The 15,084-nt window shown below is 43.2% G+C and overlaps 1 protein-coding gene across 1 annotated transcript in view; it reads left to right on the forward strand.

The window, feature by feature from the left end:
- Window positions 1–14,809, forward strand: part of LOC119446174 (ion channel TACAN) — a 32,557-nt gene extending 17,748 nt beyond the window's left edge. Inside the window, exons 5-11 of the mRNA XM_037710531.2 lie at window positions 790–879; window positions 1,917–1,982; window positions 2,375–2,436; window positions 3,031–3,123; window positions 4,619–4,683; window positions 5,493–5,561; window positions 11,691–14,809. Of these exons, the coding sequence (XP_037566459.1) occupies window positions 790–879; window positions 1,917–1,982; window positions 2,375–2,436; window positions 3,031–3,123; window positions 4,619–4,683; window positions 5,493–5,561; window positions 11,691–11,831 (586 nt within the window). The 3' untranslated portion in view covers window positions 11,832–14,809. The remainder of the gene's footprint in view (window positions 1–789; window positions 880–1,916; window positions 1,983–2,374; window positions 2,437–3,030; window positions 3,124–4,618; window positions 4,684–5,492; window positions 5,562–11,690) is intronic.
- Window positions 14,810–15,084: the final 275 nt, after the last annotated feature.

The following is a 15,084-nucleotide window of genomic DNA, read 5'->3' on the forward strand; positions in this document are numbered from 1 at the left end:
ATTCTATTGGAAATTATCTTATTGAATATTTTATACAATACTGAATAGTATAACAATTACACATGTAACAAACAATAGGATCAGATTTGTGTTGCCCTGCGGTAAGCCCAAGTGTGACCAGCTACTGATATAATTTTGGTTTCATTCTGCTGAGAGCTGTACATGCGCTATGTCAGCCATGTTTGGGGGCAAACACTGCGTATTGTCACACAGGCTCGCAAGCCTTTGATGTAATGTGGGTGGCTTTGTGTGAAAGAAGTGCTTTCCGAGGCATTCAAATATAAGACAGCCGTTACCACTTCTCCAAATTTAAACATTTCTGGAATAATTAGCACTAAAACTGACTTTAAAAGGCTTCATTGAGTGCTAATGACTCCTTCTTGCAAAATTTTGTTTGTCAAAAGTGTGTCAAACTGTATGTGGGAATATGTCCCATGATCATTATATTGTACCAGGACCCCGTGTTGTAGGAGGCAGGGTCCTGGTCTGTAATTGGTTGCGAGGTGGTTGCAAATGCTGCATTGCATTAGGCACTTCGAACCATTCATTGTATATAAGGTGTTTTCATTGCTGTGGTTCTTGTTTCCCTTGAAATTCCCAGAAGATAATTTTTTTTTCTTGCATGGACTGGTTTTTGTTAAACTCTGTATAAACGTCTGTACTCTACAGGGGTCACTAACTGTGGACTTATATTGCATTTAAGCATCTGTGTTTAATTTTGAGTTGTACTGCTAACAGTGACATTACAATGATGCTGAAGACTGACCCAACACTGGTCACTGCTTGCAGGGCCAATGACGCTATCCTGCACTTTCTTCTGGTCTGGTATTACTGCACGCTCACAATACGGGAAAGCATTCTGGCAGTGAATGGCTCAAAGTAAGTTGGCTGGATATGTAACTTTCTTTACAAGCTTGATTGAAACAAGAAGGGATGCTTATTGTAGACTCAACACCAAAATTTTACGCACCACAGGATCTCGGAAAACGTTGAATTTCTGAACAGGCCTGTAGCAGTAGCCAGTAAAACCGTACATCACAAAGTTTTTGATATACAGTGTGTTTTAGCGAACACATTCAAAAATTCTTAAAGGTTGCCTGTGGCAGATAGCCCAATTCTAGTTCATGAGCTGGTCTACTCGAAGAGGCGGACATTACTTGCAGAATAAATAAAAATTCATAATCTAATAATTAGTAATAATTCACTAAGTAAGTTTCTAACTAATTGCCTAATGGCCTATATTGCAATTTACAAATTGTAACCGTGGAGTTCGCAAGGCGGATCTACTTGGAACGAATTCTCGGGATGACACCAGTTTCGAAATATTAATTCCCAAACTTTGCAGAGAAATGCATTGGCGTTCCAGTTAGTTTCTTAACAAAATGACGTTTTATGCATTCAAGCACAAAATTAACTGGAACGCCAATGCATTTCTCCGCAAAGTTCGGGAATGTATATCTCGAAACTGGTGGCATCCTGAGAATTAATTTCAAGTGGATCCGCCTTCCGAACTTCACGGCTACAATTTGTAAATTGCAACATGGGCCATCAAGTAATTAGTTAAAAACCTTAATTAGTGAATTTTTGTTGATTGGTCGATTATGCATTTCAAATTTTTGTGCAAGTAATGTCCGCCTCTTCGAGTAGACCAGCTCATTAACTAGAATTGGGCTATCTGCCACAGGCACCCTTAAATAAATTTTGAAAGTGTTCGCTGAAACACCCTGTGTACTAGTAGAGGCTGGAAAAGTGAATAGCAGGCTGCGTTGTGAGGCAGCGGAGTTATTCAGCTTTTTCTCGGATCCCGTGGTCCGTAAACTTTTGTGGTTGACTGTACAAGTAAAGAGAATGCAGCAGACGTTCGTTCAGCTGAATTTTTTAGTAATCTTCCCGTAATTTTTTTTTTCTGGTTGTAGAATAAAAGGATGGTGGAGGCTACATCACTTCATAACAACTGCGCAAGCTGGGATCATTATTGTCTGGTAAGCTGCATCAGTTCTTTTTTACCCACTTTACCTCTTTAAGCTTTTGTAGCGAAATACTGCACCACATTATGCCAAATTGTGCTTCTTTAAATTGCAAGGTGTATGCAAAAAGTTTTCTGGCATTCTTCAGTGTTTAGCAGTATTTAGGCAGTGTTCTTCTGCCTAAATTAGCTTTTCAATATGTTCAGTGGTCATCCTATTTTTTCGCTTTAGCCTGTTTCTTTAGCATATGCTAGTAGCATGTTTAAATTGCTGGTCTTATGGGTGGGTCTTGTTAGTTTGGTTAGTGTACTTTAGATGAAACATTGGTGCAGCTTTGTTGGGTTGGGATTTTAAGCAAAGCAAGATTCACTCCTTGTACTAGCAGTTACACTTACTTTCGTCTGCAGGCCAGATGGCATCATATATGGAATGTTCCGAAGGCAGTTCACATGGTACGTCTGTTTCATAAGTAAGTGAACCATTCATTTTTTTTTTATTGGTGTGCATTATTACATTGTCCTGAGCACTGTTGTCTCACCATGTCACCTAGTGTGCCACAGGTGGTAGGTTAAGGTACCCTGCAACATGTATTGCAATATATTTGCTAAATTAAATTAGTTGGACAGTTCATTAGTGAAATCTTGTTAATTAGTCAATAATGCATATTGATTTCTTGAGGAAGTAATGTGTACCACTTTAGTATTCCTACTCAATAAGTGGATTTGTGCTAATACATCAAGGGTGATTTTTTGTAAAATTCTGCTAACGTTAAAAACACCCGGTATATACATAAGAAACAGAAGTGCTACTTGTGTTCCTTCTGGAACTTCGGTGTTGTTGATCCATGCTCTCCAGGGGACAAAAGGGTTGAGCCCTGAAAATGATGCGTAGTAACATGATGCAATGTTTATGGATTCGAAAAATTAGTAATTTGATCTGTTTTGAATACACTTGCACGGCATATTTTAATAACCAGAATGTAGATCACTTGTTTCTTGGCACCTGCTTTCAGTTCGCACTGTCCTCCTTGTTTGGACTTTACAATTGTGCCTTCCTTGGGCAGGTATAATCCAGTTTTGGCAGTTCTACTACCAACAAGGATGCCTGTACAGGCTTCGAGCCCTGGGTGAAAGCCATAATATGGACATTACAATCAGTAAGTGCACATTGTCATCGGATTGCACAATTCTTCTCTGACAGAGTGGTTGTACAGTTGATAGAAGTCACTCGTAAGTCTTTGCTGTTCATTTATTTACAGAAGTGAGACATCAACAACTGCCAAAGATTGTTGATTGAGTCAATAAAAGTTTTCTAGCCACTGTCATAGTCTAAACAAGTCAACCCAGCCTTTGAAATCAAAATTTTGATTACTTTGTATAGTTGGCTGCAACACTGCAATAAAGAGGGAAATGCTAGGCAACTGAAAATGCCATTGAATTGCTAATCACACAGAAAACTATTTACATAGTATATTTACGAAATGAATTGCAATGCTGATCAATATAGCTGACAGGCTGTGCAACAGAGATAGTTTGTCTTTGTTGCTGTAACCATGCTCAACCTTTAGCATTTTGATATTGCTGTAGAGGTTTCGAGTGCAGAATTTTATGCAGCCGGGCTTCTTTAGCTAGAGGTTCTCAATGTAAAAAATGCTTTCGAAATGAACTGCAAGTTTTTCATTGTCTGTGGCAGCTTAATGATTACTAGCCATTGGTCTAGGCTATTAGAAACAGGCAAACCTATGGACAAGCCGAAATTGAACCTCTGTAGACTACATATAATATACACTGGGTGCAAAACTATTGTCCTGAACTTGATAGTAATAACTAGCATCCTTGTGCTGCAGCAGCTGTCACAACTGCAATGTGCCAATAATATTTATTTATTTGGTACCTGCTTTGCCTTTACTGTCACTACAGCAGGGGGCATAGATCCTATTTAATATTGTGTAATTGACACTCAAATCAAGTGCACAATGTGCAGTAGAAATCTTCATTGGATACTATGTAAACATTTGCAGATGGAATAGCATTCCATTCTCTTATGGTGCGAGGAAAAAAATGAATAACGCAAGACATCACCTCTAAAAGGAAATTAAATTTTCAGATTATGGTCTCTTCTTTGCGAGATATATATTGGTGGCAGTCTGATATACGTTACTGTATTTATACCTGTTTTATAATATAGTATATGCTGTGAAAAAATGTTAAAGCCATTTTGTGGTCTTTTAAATCCTGCCAGTTTCGTTTAAGCTTACTCTGTCATGCTAAGCTTTTTAGTATAATTCCCTATTACAAATCGAGCTGCCATATTCTGAACCTTATCAAGCATGTCAGCTAACTCACCAGTATGGGGATCCCAGCAAACACATATGTATTAGATTATTGAACATACATGAGTAAAACGCAAATTGGCAGCCGTTGAAAGGGAGAGCACTGAATCTCCTAGCAGTGAAAGACAAAGCGAAGTGTGACGAATGCTTTTGCTTCTTCTGGTTCACACTTTGTGAGGTTATGGACGTGTGTAATACACACAGTTGGAGTGTGTGCAGAGAAGAATGCACCTGCTTCTGTTTCACTTTGTCATTTAGTAGCTCTTAAAGGTTGTAATGTGTGCGTAACGGCTTCATGTTTTATTCAACTTTATTAAAGATGGATTTCGGTCTTGGATGTGGCGTGGACTCTCCTTCCTGCTTCCATTCCTGTATTTTGCCTACGTGAGTAAACTGCCACTTGTCAAGTTCGTTACGGGTGTAACGCTTATTGCATCTCATCAGTAACTGGCATTGCACCACTGCAGTTGACGCAGCACGTGTTCTTGTCAGTTGTACCATATATAGACCTTTCCATTGGGTGCAGACTGCACCTCCTCTCTGGAATGTTTGCGCGCCAGTAGAGAGGCGTGTGCTGAAGCTTTTGCAGTGCTTTTGCGGTGGGCTCACACGTAGTTGCAACAGTCCAGAGGGCATTATTGCGACACCCAGGAGCTCTTGTTGGAAAGGTCTATGGCACGAAACCTTCCAAGAAACTAGGAAAATGTGGCATTTTTTTTTAGTTTGTCCGGAATTGCATATCTCGTAAGGCTGTTTATGCTTTTTTCTTATCTGTACTGAAATATCCTGACCAATAAGAAAATATTCTTTACAAATTTCTGTTTACACTTTATTGTATTGTGTAACACAATCGCAGGATTTCTCAGTGCTTTGTAGCTGTTGAAAGCAATGACATGCATCACGGTGGCTCAGCAGCTATAGCAATCTGCTGCTGAGCACAAGGTTGCGGCTTTGATTCTTGTCCGTGTTGGCTGCTTTTCGATGGGTTAGGGTGCAGAAGTACTAATTTACTTTAATTAATGGGCAGATTTAAAAACTCCAGGTAACCTAAGGTAATTGTAGTCTCCCCGATTACAGCGCGTGTGTTGCTTTGGGATGTCAAACGCGTTGATTCGGTTTGATTTTGAAGATAGCAATGTGCAAGAGTTCTTTTTTTTTTTCTGCCCTTACCTTTGTGTATTTTGTGTTCGCAGATGTTCCAGCTGTACAATGCATATACATTGTATCATCTCAGCCTTCGCCCCGAGTGTACAGAGTGGCAGGTGAGCAAACATTTTAAACTCGTGTTGGCACTGGCCTTGCAAAGAATGAGCTCACACGATTGCATTTTATTGCGATGGCAATTACTGTAGAACCCTGCTGATACGTTTTTCACGGGACCGTAAAAAAAAGAAAAGAAAAAAGAAAAGACGTAAAGCCGGGAAACGCAAGAGCTGAGAAACTGGAAAACTTATAAATGAGAGTAGTGAGGAACTGCATACAATTTTATTTTGTTTCTTATGCTTGAAAAAAAGTCTAGTTTCACCCGAAAGCCGAAGCATTGATTGCGATAGCAAATTAGTGGACAGCAGCTATACAAAGTAAGGATAGTAGGTTTATCGTCCGTATAAACTTGTAAGCATTCACTAATTAACTATATTAACAAGCATGGTGTCAGCGCGCGCAGGCGAGCATGAACACATCACACTCTATGAGCGCGGACACTCACTATCAAAACACGGGCGTCAGAAAGCATGGCAGCAGCAGTGAGTGATCTGACCTTCGTGCTTTTTATCGCTTTAACACAAACTGAGTGCCGAGAACACACAGCACATACAAAGCTCCGAGCCGTCGACGCACCAACACTGCCTAGACTCTGTCCCCAATATGGATAGCTTTCAAGATATCGTGATACATTTCAGTTTAGCGACTCGTCGGTCGGATTTGTAAGTGTGAACATCGTTCGTCTCGAGTAGTTTTCTGGTCGCCAGTCACAATAGGTTGCGCGACCTCGCCTAGTCGCAAGTGTGAATGGGCCCTATCGCTTTAACACAAACTGAGTGCCGAGAACGCACAGCACACACAAAGCTACAAGCTAACTTTTTCCACGTTGCAGATCACTTTCAAGTAGAGTGTACACGGCGCCCACATGGCCGCCGCCGGAGTAAACCCTTCCACCGTGCCTCGCGCGCTACAGAAGAAGCACGCTTCCGCCCTGCCTTTCTACTTCGCGTGTGTGAGAGCCGTAATCGTCGACTGACCCTCGCACGCTTTCACCTGCACATTCAGCGTATGGCGCGCGGTGACAGCTTTATCGACAGCTATGTACCAAAACCAATTTTAGGATCTCAAAGGCCATGCTTTTGCTGTCGAAAACCGAAAATACATGGCTGCTCAGGCCGGCGCGGTTTGGCAGTTCGCAGCGCATGATGTGGGAATTGTCCCTCCCACAGTTGCGACGCAACAGCAGGGTTACCAATGCATTGGGTCCTATGGGAGCTATGCCGAGACCGGCTGAAAACGACTTAACAGCCAGGAAAACGCAGCACCCGGGAACATAACAGCGGGGTTTTACTGTATATGGACACTCTAGGCGAATTTCTGCCGTCGACGTGAGGTTCCGTGAAACCATGTGACGGTGTGCCGCCAATCGCAACTCGCGCACTTAAGGGTGGGAAGCGGGAAGGAAGCGCACATTCTTCCAGACACGCACAACGCTCCGGAGGGAGGGTAGTGAGGTGGGGGGGCCGCGCTTCACTGCTGCCGCGCGCTCCCGCCGAGTCGGAAGTCTCCAGGGGGGCAGGTGGAGTGGAGCCACACTTTACTGTGGCTGCGCGGTCCCGCCATTATGGAAGGCTCCGGGGGGAGGGGGGGGGGGGGGGGGGCGTTCTGCGGCGGGAGCAATGTCCACCCTCCCTGTGTTTTCACGGCTACGATTGTGTTGATGTGAATGCTGGCACGAAGCTCAATTCGCTCGCTGCTGCTGCGCTGGCTCACTCCATCGTTTCGACCGCTAGTTTCCGCAGTCGTCGAGTGAGATTCGTTCAGTTTGCTTGTGCGCGCATGACACCATGCTTGTTAATTTAGTTAGTGTGCCTATGTTAACAAGTTTATACGAATGATAAAACTACTATCCTTTGTATAGTTGTCCACTAACTTGCTATCGCTTTCGATGCTTAGCTTTTGGGGCGAAAACTGCGACTTTTTTTGTGATCTGCTTACTTATCATTGTCCAAGCTTTTCCTCCATAACCATATTTAGTGGTTATAGGCAAAAGTTATGTTTTTTCCCTGTAATAAAGGTGCAGTTTCAGCCTTCCATAGACACTAATGTATTGTCAGACTGCTTATATCGGCCCATAACATGGGCTTCACACCTTACCGTGTGGGTGGTGCAGTAAAATCTCGTTAATTCAACCCTCGTTAGTTCGGAAAATCAGATAATTCCTCCTCGTCCTCTGGTCCCGACAGGTGTGTGTATTATGTATTTGATAACATCAGACTATTGTTAATTCAGCCGTATTTGGCCTCATATCAAATAATTCGGACAGTTCTTGGAGCGAGGCAAGCACAGAGCGCCGTAAATGTACATGTATGTGAGCAAAAGCGGCGCTAGTGTTCAACCGAAGCAAAATGAGAGTTCGCATTGCCAGAGTCACCAGCGGAAACCGTGTCTGAACATTTATCAGTGGCTCGCGGCCCAAGCTCGGGGTTCCGTGAGCCACTGATAAATTTTCCGTGGTCCTGCGCTCGCCAATTAAATGTCTAAAACGGCGAACAAGAGGTGTGCTCGATCCACAGAACTTCCATTACCCATGCCCGAGTGTCAAAAAGCACATCACAGCACGTAACGGCAGTGCGTGAACTGCGATATAAATCCGCAAGCAGCTGGTAGCCACTCAACCTTCGAAAACGGGCAGCGTGCCTAAGCTTTCACTCTTGAATCTCGGAGGCCGTAACGTGCCAACATGGGCATTTCTATCGTTTGTAGATAGGGTAGGTGCCGATAGCGTGCGCACAGACGTCGGAGGAATAAAAAAGTAAATGCGCGGAGAGCACCATAAATGCGCGCCGCGAAAGAGCAAAAACCGCGCTAGTGTCCAAAATCGAAGCGGCGCAGTCCACATTGCTAGGGTCCTCATCTGCAGTCGTACGCGATACGTGACTGACAGCAACGCTGGAATGCTTTGTGCTTATTTGTGCCCTCAAAACGCTTATTGTTGCGTTAATCGCCGCGCGTAAAACCGTGATGGCGGCTAGCTGCGTGCTTCCATAAGTGCGTAGTCGCCATCTGTGATCACGTCGATAGCCACCATAGTTTCGTCCGCAGCGGTTGCGGCAAACAGTAGTTTCGTTTTGACTCGGTGCACGCGTCGGCTGCGTGCCTTTATAACTGCGTAGTCGCCATCCATGATCGCGTCGATAGCGACTGCGGATTCGTCCATACTTGCTGCAGCAAATGGTAGTTTCGTTTTGACTTGGTGAGTGCGTTGGCCGCTTGCCTTCTGAATCGCAAGGTCGCCGTCCATGATCACGTCGATAACGGCCGCGTTTTCGTCAGCAGCGGTTGCGGCAAGCAGTAGTTGCGCTTTGACTCAGTGCAAAAATGTCAGATTAAGAGCACTGGCTACATCGCGATGGACGGACGATTTGTTGGCGACCAGCTCCCTAGCGAAAAATAACCGGATGTGTGCGCGGTAGTGAAAAGCGTGTCTGCAGATAAGATGCGCGCCGCGGCCGCACTGCGAAGGATGTTGCGAGGCCTTCGCCGCTGCTAGCCCTTAATCAGTCATGAGATGACAAGAATTTCAGATTCCTCACTGCTTTTGTGCAAAATAGAAGCAAGATTTTCTGATGCATTCAGTAAATAAAAGCGTGTTGAAGTAGTAAGCATTCATTTGTTGTTTTCTTGATACTCTGGATAATTAGACATTAGTTTAATTAGGACATTTTAATTCGGTTAATTCGAGGGGGGGGGGGGTCCTTGGTGCTTCATGGAGCTTAGCAGGGTTCCCCGGAACGAACATGCTTGAGAACCCCTGCTTTAGAGTATCCAAAGTGGACAAATTTGGTTTATTACTTTTCACCTTATGTGAAGTTTTTACATTGTTTACAAGGGTTTTGCAAAAGTCTCAAATATTTGTGGTCTATTGAAGAGCCATGTTGAATACATATTTTGCCCAGTTTAGATGTACTATTAGATGAAAATTACAGAATTGTGATATGGTTTCTCATTACTGAATTAGAGTTGTAAATGTTGTAGGTTCGTTTTCATAAAATTGGTGATTTTCAAGAATTCTTAGTTAAAGAATTGACAGCCTAAATCGAAAATTCCCTACCAACAGTCACTAGATTTTAACTTTTCTTTTAAATGCAACAAACCTCATCAAATTTGGTGCGGTGGTTGCCGACAAAAAAAAAAAAAAATTCTCCTTTCCCATGTATTTGGATAGGGGCCCCCGAGCTAAAGCTTCCTCTTAAAGGGGCCCTGAACCACCCCTCCGCGGGTAGCATACTGACACATGTACTTGTGTAACTTTTCTTGGGTGACCACATTTCACCGTCTTTAAGTGTTATCGCTCAGCGTTGGTCACGTCTGCATGTATCGGAAGTTTCTCGAATGTCATCGATGGTTCTGCTGTCCGTTGTCACCAAACCTTGTGGAATCTGATTTGCATGAATGCACGACAGGAATTGTGTTGTAGTTTTCCAAACGCGCCGGCACCAGCGATTACTCTGGAACATTCGATGACTCGTGTATAAAAGCCGACACGCTTGACCCACTGATCAGATTTTGACGATCGCCGACTGTGTTCGCCGCTATCGTTGTGCTTCGAGTGTAATTTGCTTTTGTGGGCAGAGGTTCGCCCAATAAAGAGTCGGTTTTGTCATTCACAGTTTTAGGACTGTTTTGTTCACCGTCACTGCTACGTGACAATACACTGCTGTGAACATCTCAACCAAGTTTTGCTATCGTACGTGGTGCATGGAGCTCGCAAGCGGAGCGCGAGGTCACCTTTCTCTCAAAGGCTCTCGTTTCAACAGAAGCCATGATCCTCACTCTTTTCTGGGTGCTTTATTTCGCAATAAAGCACATTCCCATATGCGGCTGCGGTCAGCTACACTGCGGTCGCCGCGGGGTGCCGCCTTGAGTCCACTGGCTAAGCGCATTGCGGCTCACTGAGGACAACCGCGTTTGGCTTACGCTTAGCGCATCGTAGGCACTAAAATTGGAAGTCGTGGCATCTACGTTAGCACCCAAAATGAAATTTGAACTACGCGCCACAGTGAGATTCCGAAGGCGGAGCGTTGTGGCCCTGCCCCACTCCACCATAGCCTTCGCAGTGCAAGGCATTGAAGAAGGAACGGGCGCACCGCGGAGGCTGTGTTTGATTGCCAATAACTCCGCCTCTGCTGAACGCATTGAAGTACTTCTTGCAGCAAAGTATTTCTGAAATAGCCTATTTACACTTCAAATGTCTTTCTCCACTTCGGTAAACAGTGGTTCAGGGCCCCTTTAAGAGGAAGCTCTAGCTCGGGCCCAACTTTGATGCCGCCTATTCAAGTACATGTAAAACGCAGGAACGCTTTTCTCAGGTAACCCCTGGACCGATTTTAATGAAATGTTCTGGATTTGAGAGAGAAAGTTAAGTTCTAGTGGACTGTTCGAAGTGGCATTTTGCTTTAGGGCCTGATTTTTTTTAAAGAACTTATGAAAATTCGTGTAAGTTTGAAAAAAATTGAAGCACGAAGTTTAAAAATTCGTAGCTCTGCACCAAGAGCAGATTCTGTATCACAGTTCTGTAAACTGTACCCATTAGATCTTCCAAAGCAGACAAATTTTATATCTGAATTTATATCTTACATGAATTTGTTGCATTGTTTACGAGGGTTTTGCAAAAGCTCTGCTCACATATTATGCATTTTTTTTAGAGCCATGTGTAATATATATCAATTTTGTCTGCTTTAGATGTACTATTAGATGCAGTTAACAGAATGGCAATATCACTTTTCATTGCTGAGCGAGTTCTAAATTTGGTAGTTTCATTTTCTGAGAACTTGAAATTTTTGACAATTTTTATAAAAAATGTCGACAGTCTAAATAAAAAATTTGCTTCTAAGCGTCACTAGATTTTTACTTTTTCTTTTAGATACAATAAACCTCACTAAATTTGGTGCAGTGGTTGTCGAGAAAAAAGATTTCTCCTTTCTCATGTATTTAGATAGGCGCCCCCGAGCTAAAGCTTCCTCTTAGGCTTGCATATTCCGATACTGGAGGACATTGATATTGCAGAGTGCTCAGGTTGCAGATGTATCATTACAGTTGTCACTCAGTACCATTTCTTGATGTCGGGTCTGTGGTTGTCCACGCTGATGTCTGCTACTTTTTCTCTCCTCACATGGCCACTGCAGGTGTTTGTGTCGGCGGTAATCTTCTTCATCCTCTTTATGGGCAACATCTCAACCACATCGCTTGTCATCTTCCACAAGATCAGTGGCCGTGCAATCATCCGCAGGATACAAAAGAAAAAGAGCCACGACCACGTGGAGTAGGATCAAGTTCACCCAAGCCATGTTGTTTGCCGCAAATGTCACTCGCCTGTGCTGACCTCTTGGGACAGTGGCTGCTGACGCACGCTGACATCGTGCCTGTGCACATAGGCGGCGAAAGAAATGTAACCGGCCTAGTCAGACTGCCCTGGACAAAGGCAGCCCTAGGATTTGTACTTTACGGTGTTCTTGCATTTGTTCTGTTCTCTGGCAGGGCAGTGCATAACATGTCGCGTAGTGCTCTTACAAGTTATTTTAGCTTATTTTTTTCTTTCCTTGTGACTCTTGGTCTGTGGCATGATCTCCACTTGGACATCTGTTTTAAGAGTGCGTGTTGTCGTGACGTGTTGTGTGCCTGGGAAGCCATCTTAGGATCACTTGTCCCTTTGTTATTGTTCACCTCACTTTTAACTGTCTCTTTCGGAAGTGGTTGCTATTGGTTGAATGCAGAATCCGGTGTATTTCTGGTGTCCCTGACTATTACAGGCAAGGTTATTTACTCTTTCACATTTGAGAATGTTTCTCTTTAGCTGTGTTGAATCACACAAATTGAGAGAAATGCGCTCTGCTCAATCCTGGTGTGTGGTACAAAAAGGCAATATACTTTTGCGTCAATGTGTTCTTTGTCATTTCATGTGTTGTCTGCGGCTGTTACTATGGCTCCAAGCTTGCATGAAGTGAAAAGCCGAGTGGCCCTAAACGTGCATGCTGTTTGTAAGGGAGGCTTTCATTGTGCATTTTAATGGTAGAGGCTAACTGTCTGTTACTGCACTCGGATTTACTTGGTTGATGTTACACAGTGAAGCCACAAAAGCAATGCCTTCTCAGTCTCTCTCTAGCCACAAAGTGCTGATCACCCTACTTGCCAGGTGAGACCGCAAGTAACTCTTCTGAATAAGCTTCGCTTGGCACCATGGGGTTGTTAAGGTTGTCAAAAACGAGGCTTAATTGTAGAGGTTTCAAGTTATGTTCAAGTGGAGGCAAGATGAGTGCCACTACTACACCTGCTGCACACTCATTGTTCAAGATAAAAACAAGCACAACGTGCCCAAGTACTGAACAATCATCCAGGTCACGAGCCTCGTCATCTGATAGATCGCATGCCCTCTCAATCAAGGGTGGTAGACTGTGTGTGCATTGCTAAAATGTTGTTAGGCTTAACCAACTATGCTGCTGCGCACTGCGTGGGTCAGCTGCAGGCACGACACATGTTGCAGACGTTCAAGCTCAATAGTATCTACAACAGCTGTGCTGGCAAAGGCTCCCACATCGAGGGCCTTTTCACACAATGACTGGATGTTTAATTGGCCCTCTGAAAGGGGCCATGAAAAGTGACAAGGTCAGCTCTCCAAGTTACATTTTCTTGAATGTTAGCCTGACGAGGGTGGGGAAACTGAGAGAAATTCAATGCCATGGTTCACCGCTGACACATCTACAGTTGGCATATGACTAACCACATAAAGGGGCTGCCAGAAGATAAGACTTACATTCACCAGTTCCTGCGATACACTATATAGTGCAGTAACGGAGAAGTGCTCTCTTCAGAGCTTGTTGAGGTGATGCCGTGATGCCTTAAGTTTGTAACACAGACGTGGAAAAGCTATATTTTGGAATGAAATGTGTGGTTCGGTGATGTCATCTGAAAGATGGCTATCTTGTCCATTTTCCTTATACTTAAAAAAAAAAAAGCATAAATCAATTTATTGAGGCCAAAGCACTCAGTGTGAAGTCCCAACGTTGTCTGCCTTTATACTGCACAAATTCCTCACGTTTTTGCTCGTACTTCCTCTCGCAACTTCCATGTAAGGCGCTGACATTTTTTGTCTATGCAAGGCCAATTTGTTGAACCTTTCGTCTAAATATGCGAGCAAGCCTCCTGCACTATTTTTCTTCGTCTTCCTGTTGTTGCCTTTGAATTATTTCTCCCGTCATTGGTTTACATTGTTCGCACAAGCATTAACTTGGGGGTTGTTCAGACATTTGAGATATCGATCTCGACTTGATTGAAGAGTGTCGGACTTAGACGCACAAATGCTTGTCTTAAGGCAAATGTTTGCAAGTTTGTATTTGGTATGTGTTCTGTGAAACAAATTCTGTACAAGGATTTCTCCTGAGTGTGCAACCCCTTATCACTTTAACCACACTTTTTCTCATGTTAGTCACCTTCTATTTTGTTCACTGTTCCCTGTGTTCAGTGAGAAATTGCAAGACTTATTAAAAGCGCCTTCGTAAGACAAGGATAACTTATGTGCATCCAGTTAAGAAGTGTTCAATGAAGGGCATTGTCGTTACTGTTATAAGTGAGGGCATGGTCTCTAAAGTAAAGATAATTTATAAGCGTACAACTGAGGAGTGTTCAACGCTTGTTGTTGTTGCTATTGCCAGTGTACTGTTCTGCTTGCACATGGCAATGCGTTTGTCCATGGTGTGGTGCTTAGAAAGTGCAATGTGGGCACAATGGCAATTGCACTTTGTTGGCCAGTGCACCGACAATTCAGTGTCATGCCACATGCAATTTTTGTTTGTTCCCTGGCCAGTTTTGCTTTTGTCACTACTATAATGATAGCCAATCTGTAATGCTTGTGTGCTAGGTAATCGCACAGCTCTCAATGCAGGAGTGAATTTTAGACACCGAATTTAGTGCCAAAACGTTTTTCTTTGGCCTTGATTCTTTGAGCAGCAATGCACAGCAATGCATGCATTGGTGCATCTTATTTGGATTCCAATGTAACATACACCTTATGTCAATGCCGAAAAACAAAAACCTGACTGTCGCTGACTATACCAGTGTGCAAGCCTAATTCGGGTTGCAGCCTACAAGTTTGTGTCTATTGGTCATAAACCTGTTATAGCTATCACCATGATTTTCATTCTGTGTGTGCACTGACAGACAGGTGTTTTGGCCTAACTATTCCATCATATACAATGCTGTGTCTGTTGTGTGTCTTTAATGTTTGATTAAATGTTGTCGATCTAACAAGCCCATCGGTAAATCACTGTGTTCAGCACATATTCTGCTGAACTCTTTGACTGCACTTCCTAGTAATTTTGCATGCTCTTTTTGTAAATAGTGTTCACCTGTGCAGTGTATGGTTCAGCAATGTTGATTTTTATTTTCCCAAAATTCGTCAGCTTGTTTTCAGTTTCTTGTTGCTTTGGGCAACTCTTCTTTTCTCATTTTTTTTTTTTTCAAGTTAGGTAAGGGGAGGGCGGAGATGACTATTCATGAATGCTTGTTTTTGCATTAATATTTAGT

This window comes from Dermacentor silvarum, chromosome 3, assembly GCF_013339745.2.
Source record: "Dermacentor silvarum isolate Dsil-2018 chromosome 3, BIME_Dsil_1.4, whole genome shotgun sequence".
NCBI lineage: Eukaryota > Metazoa > Arthropoda > Arachnida > Ixodida > Ixodidae > Dermacentor > Dermacentor silvarum.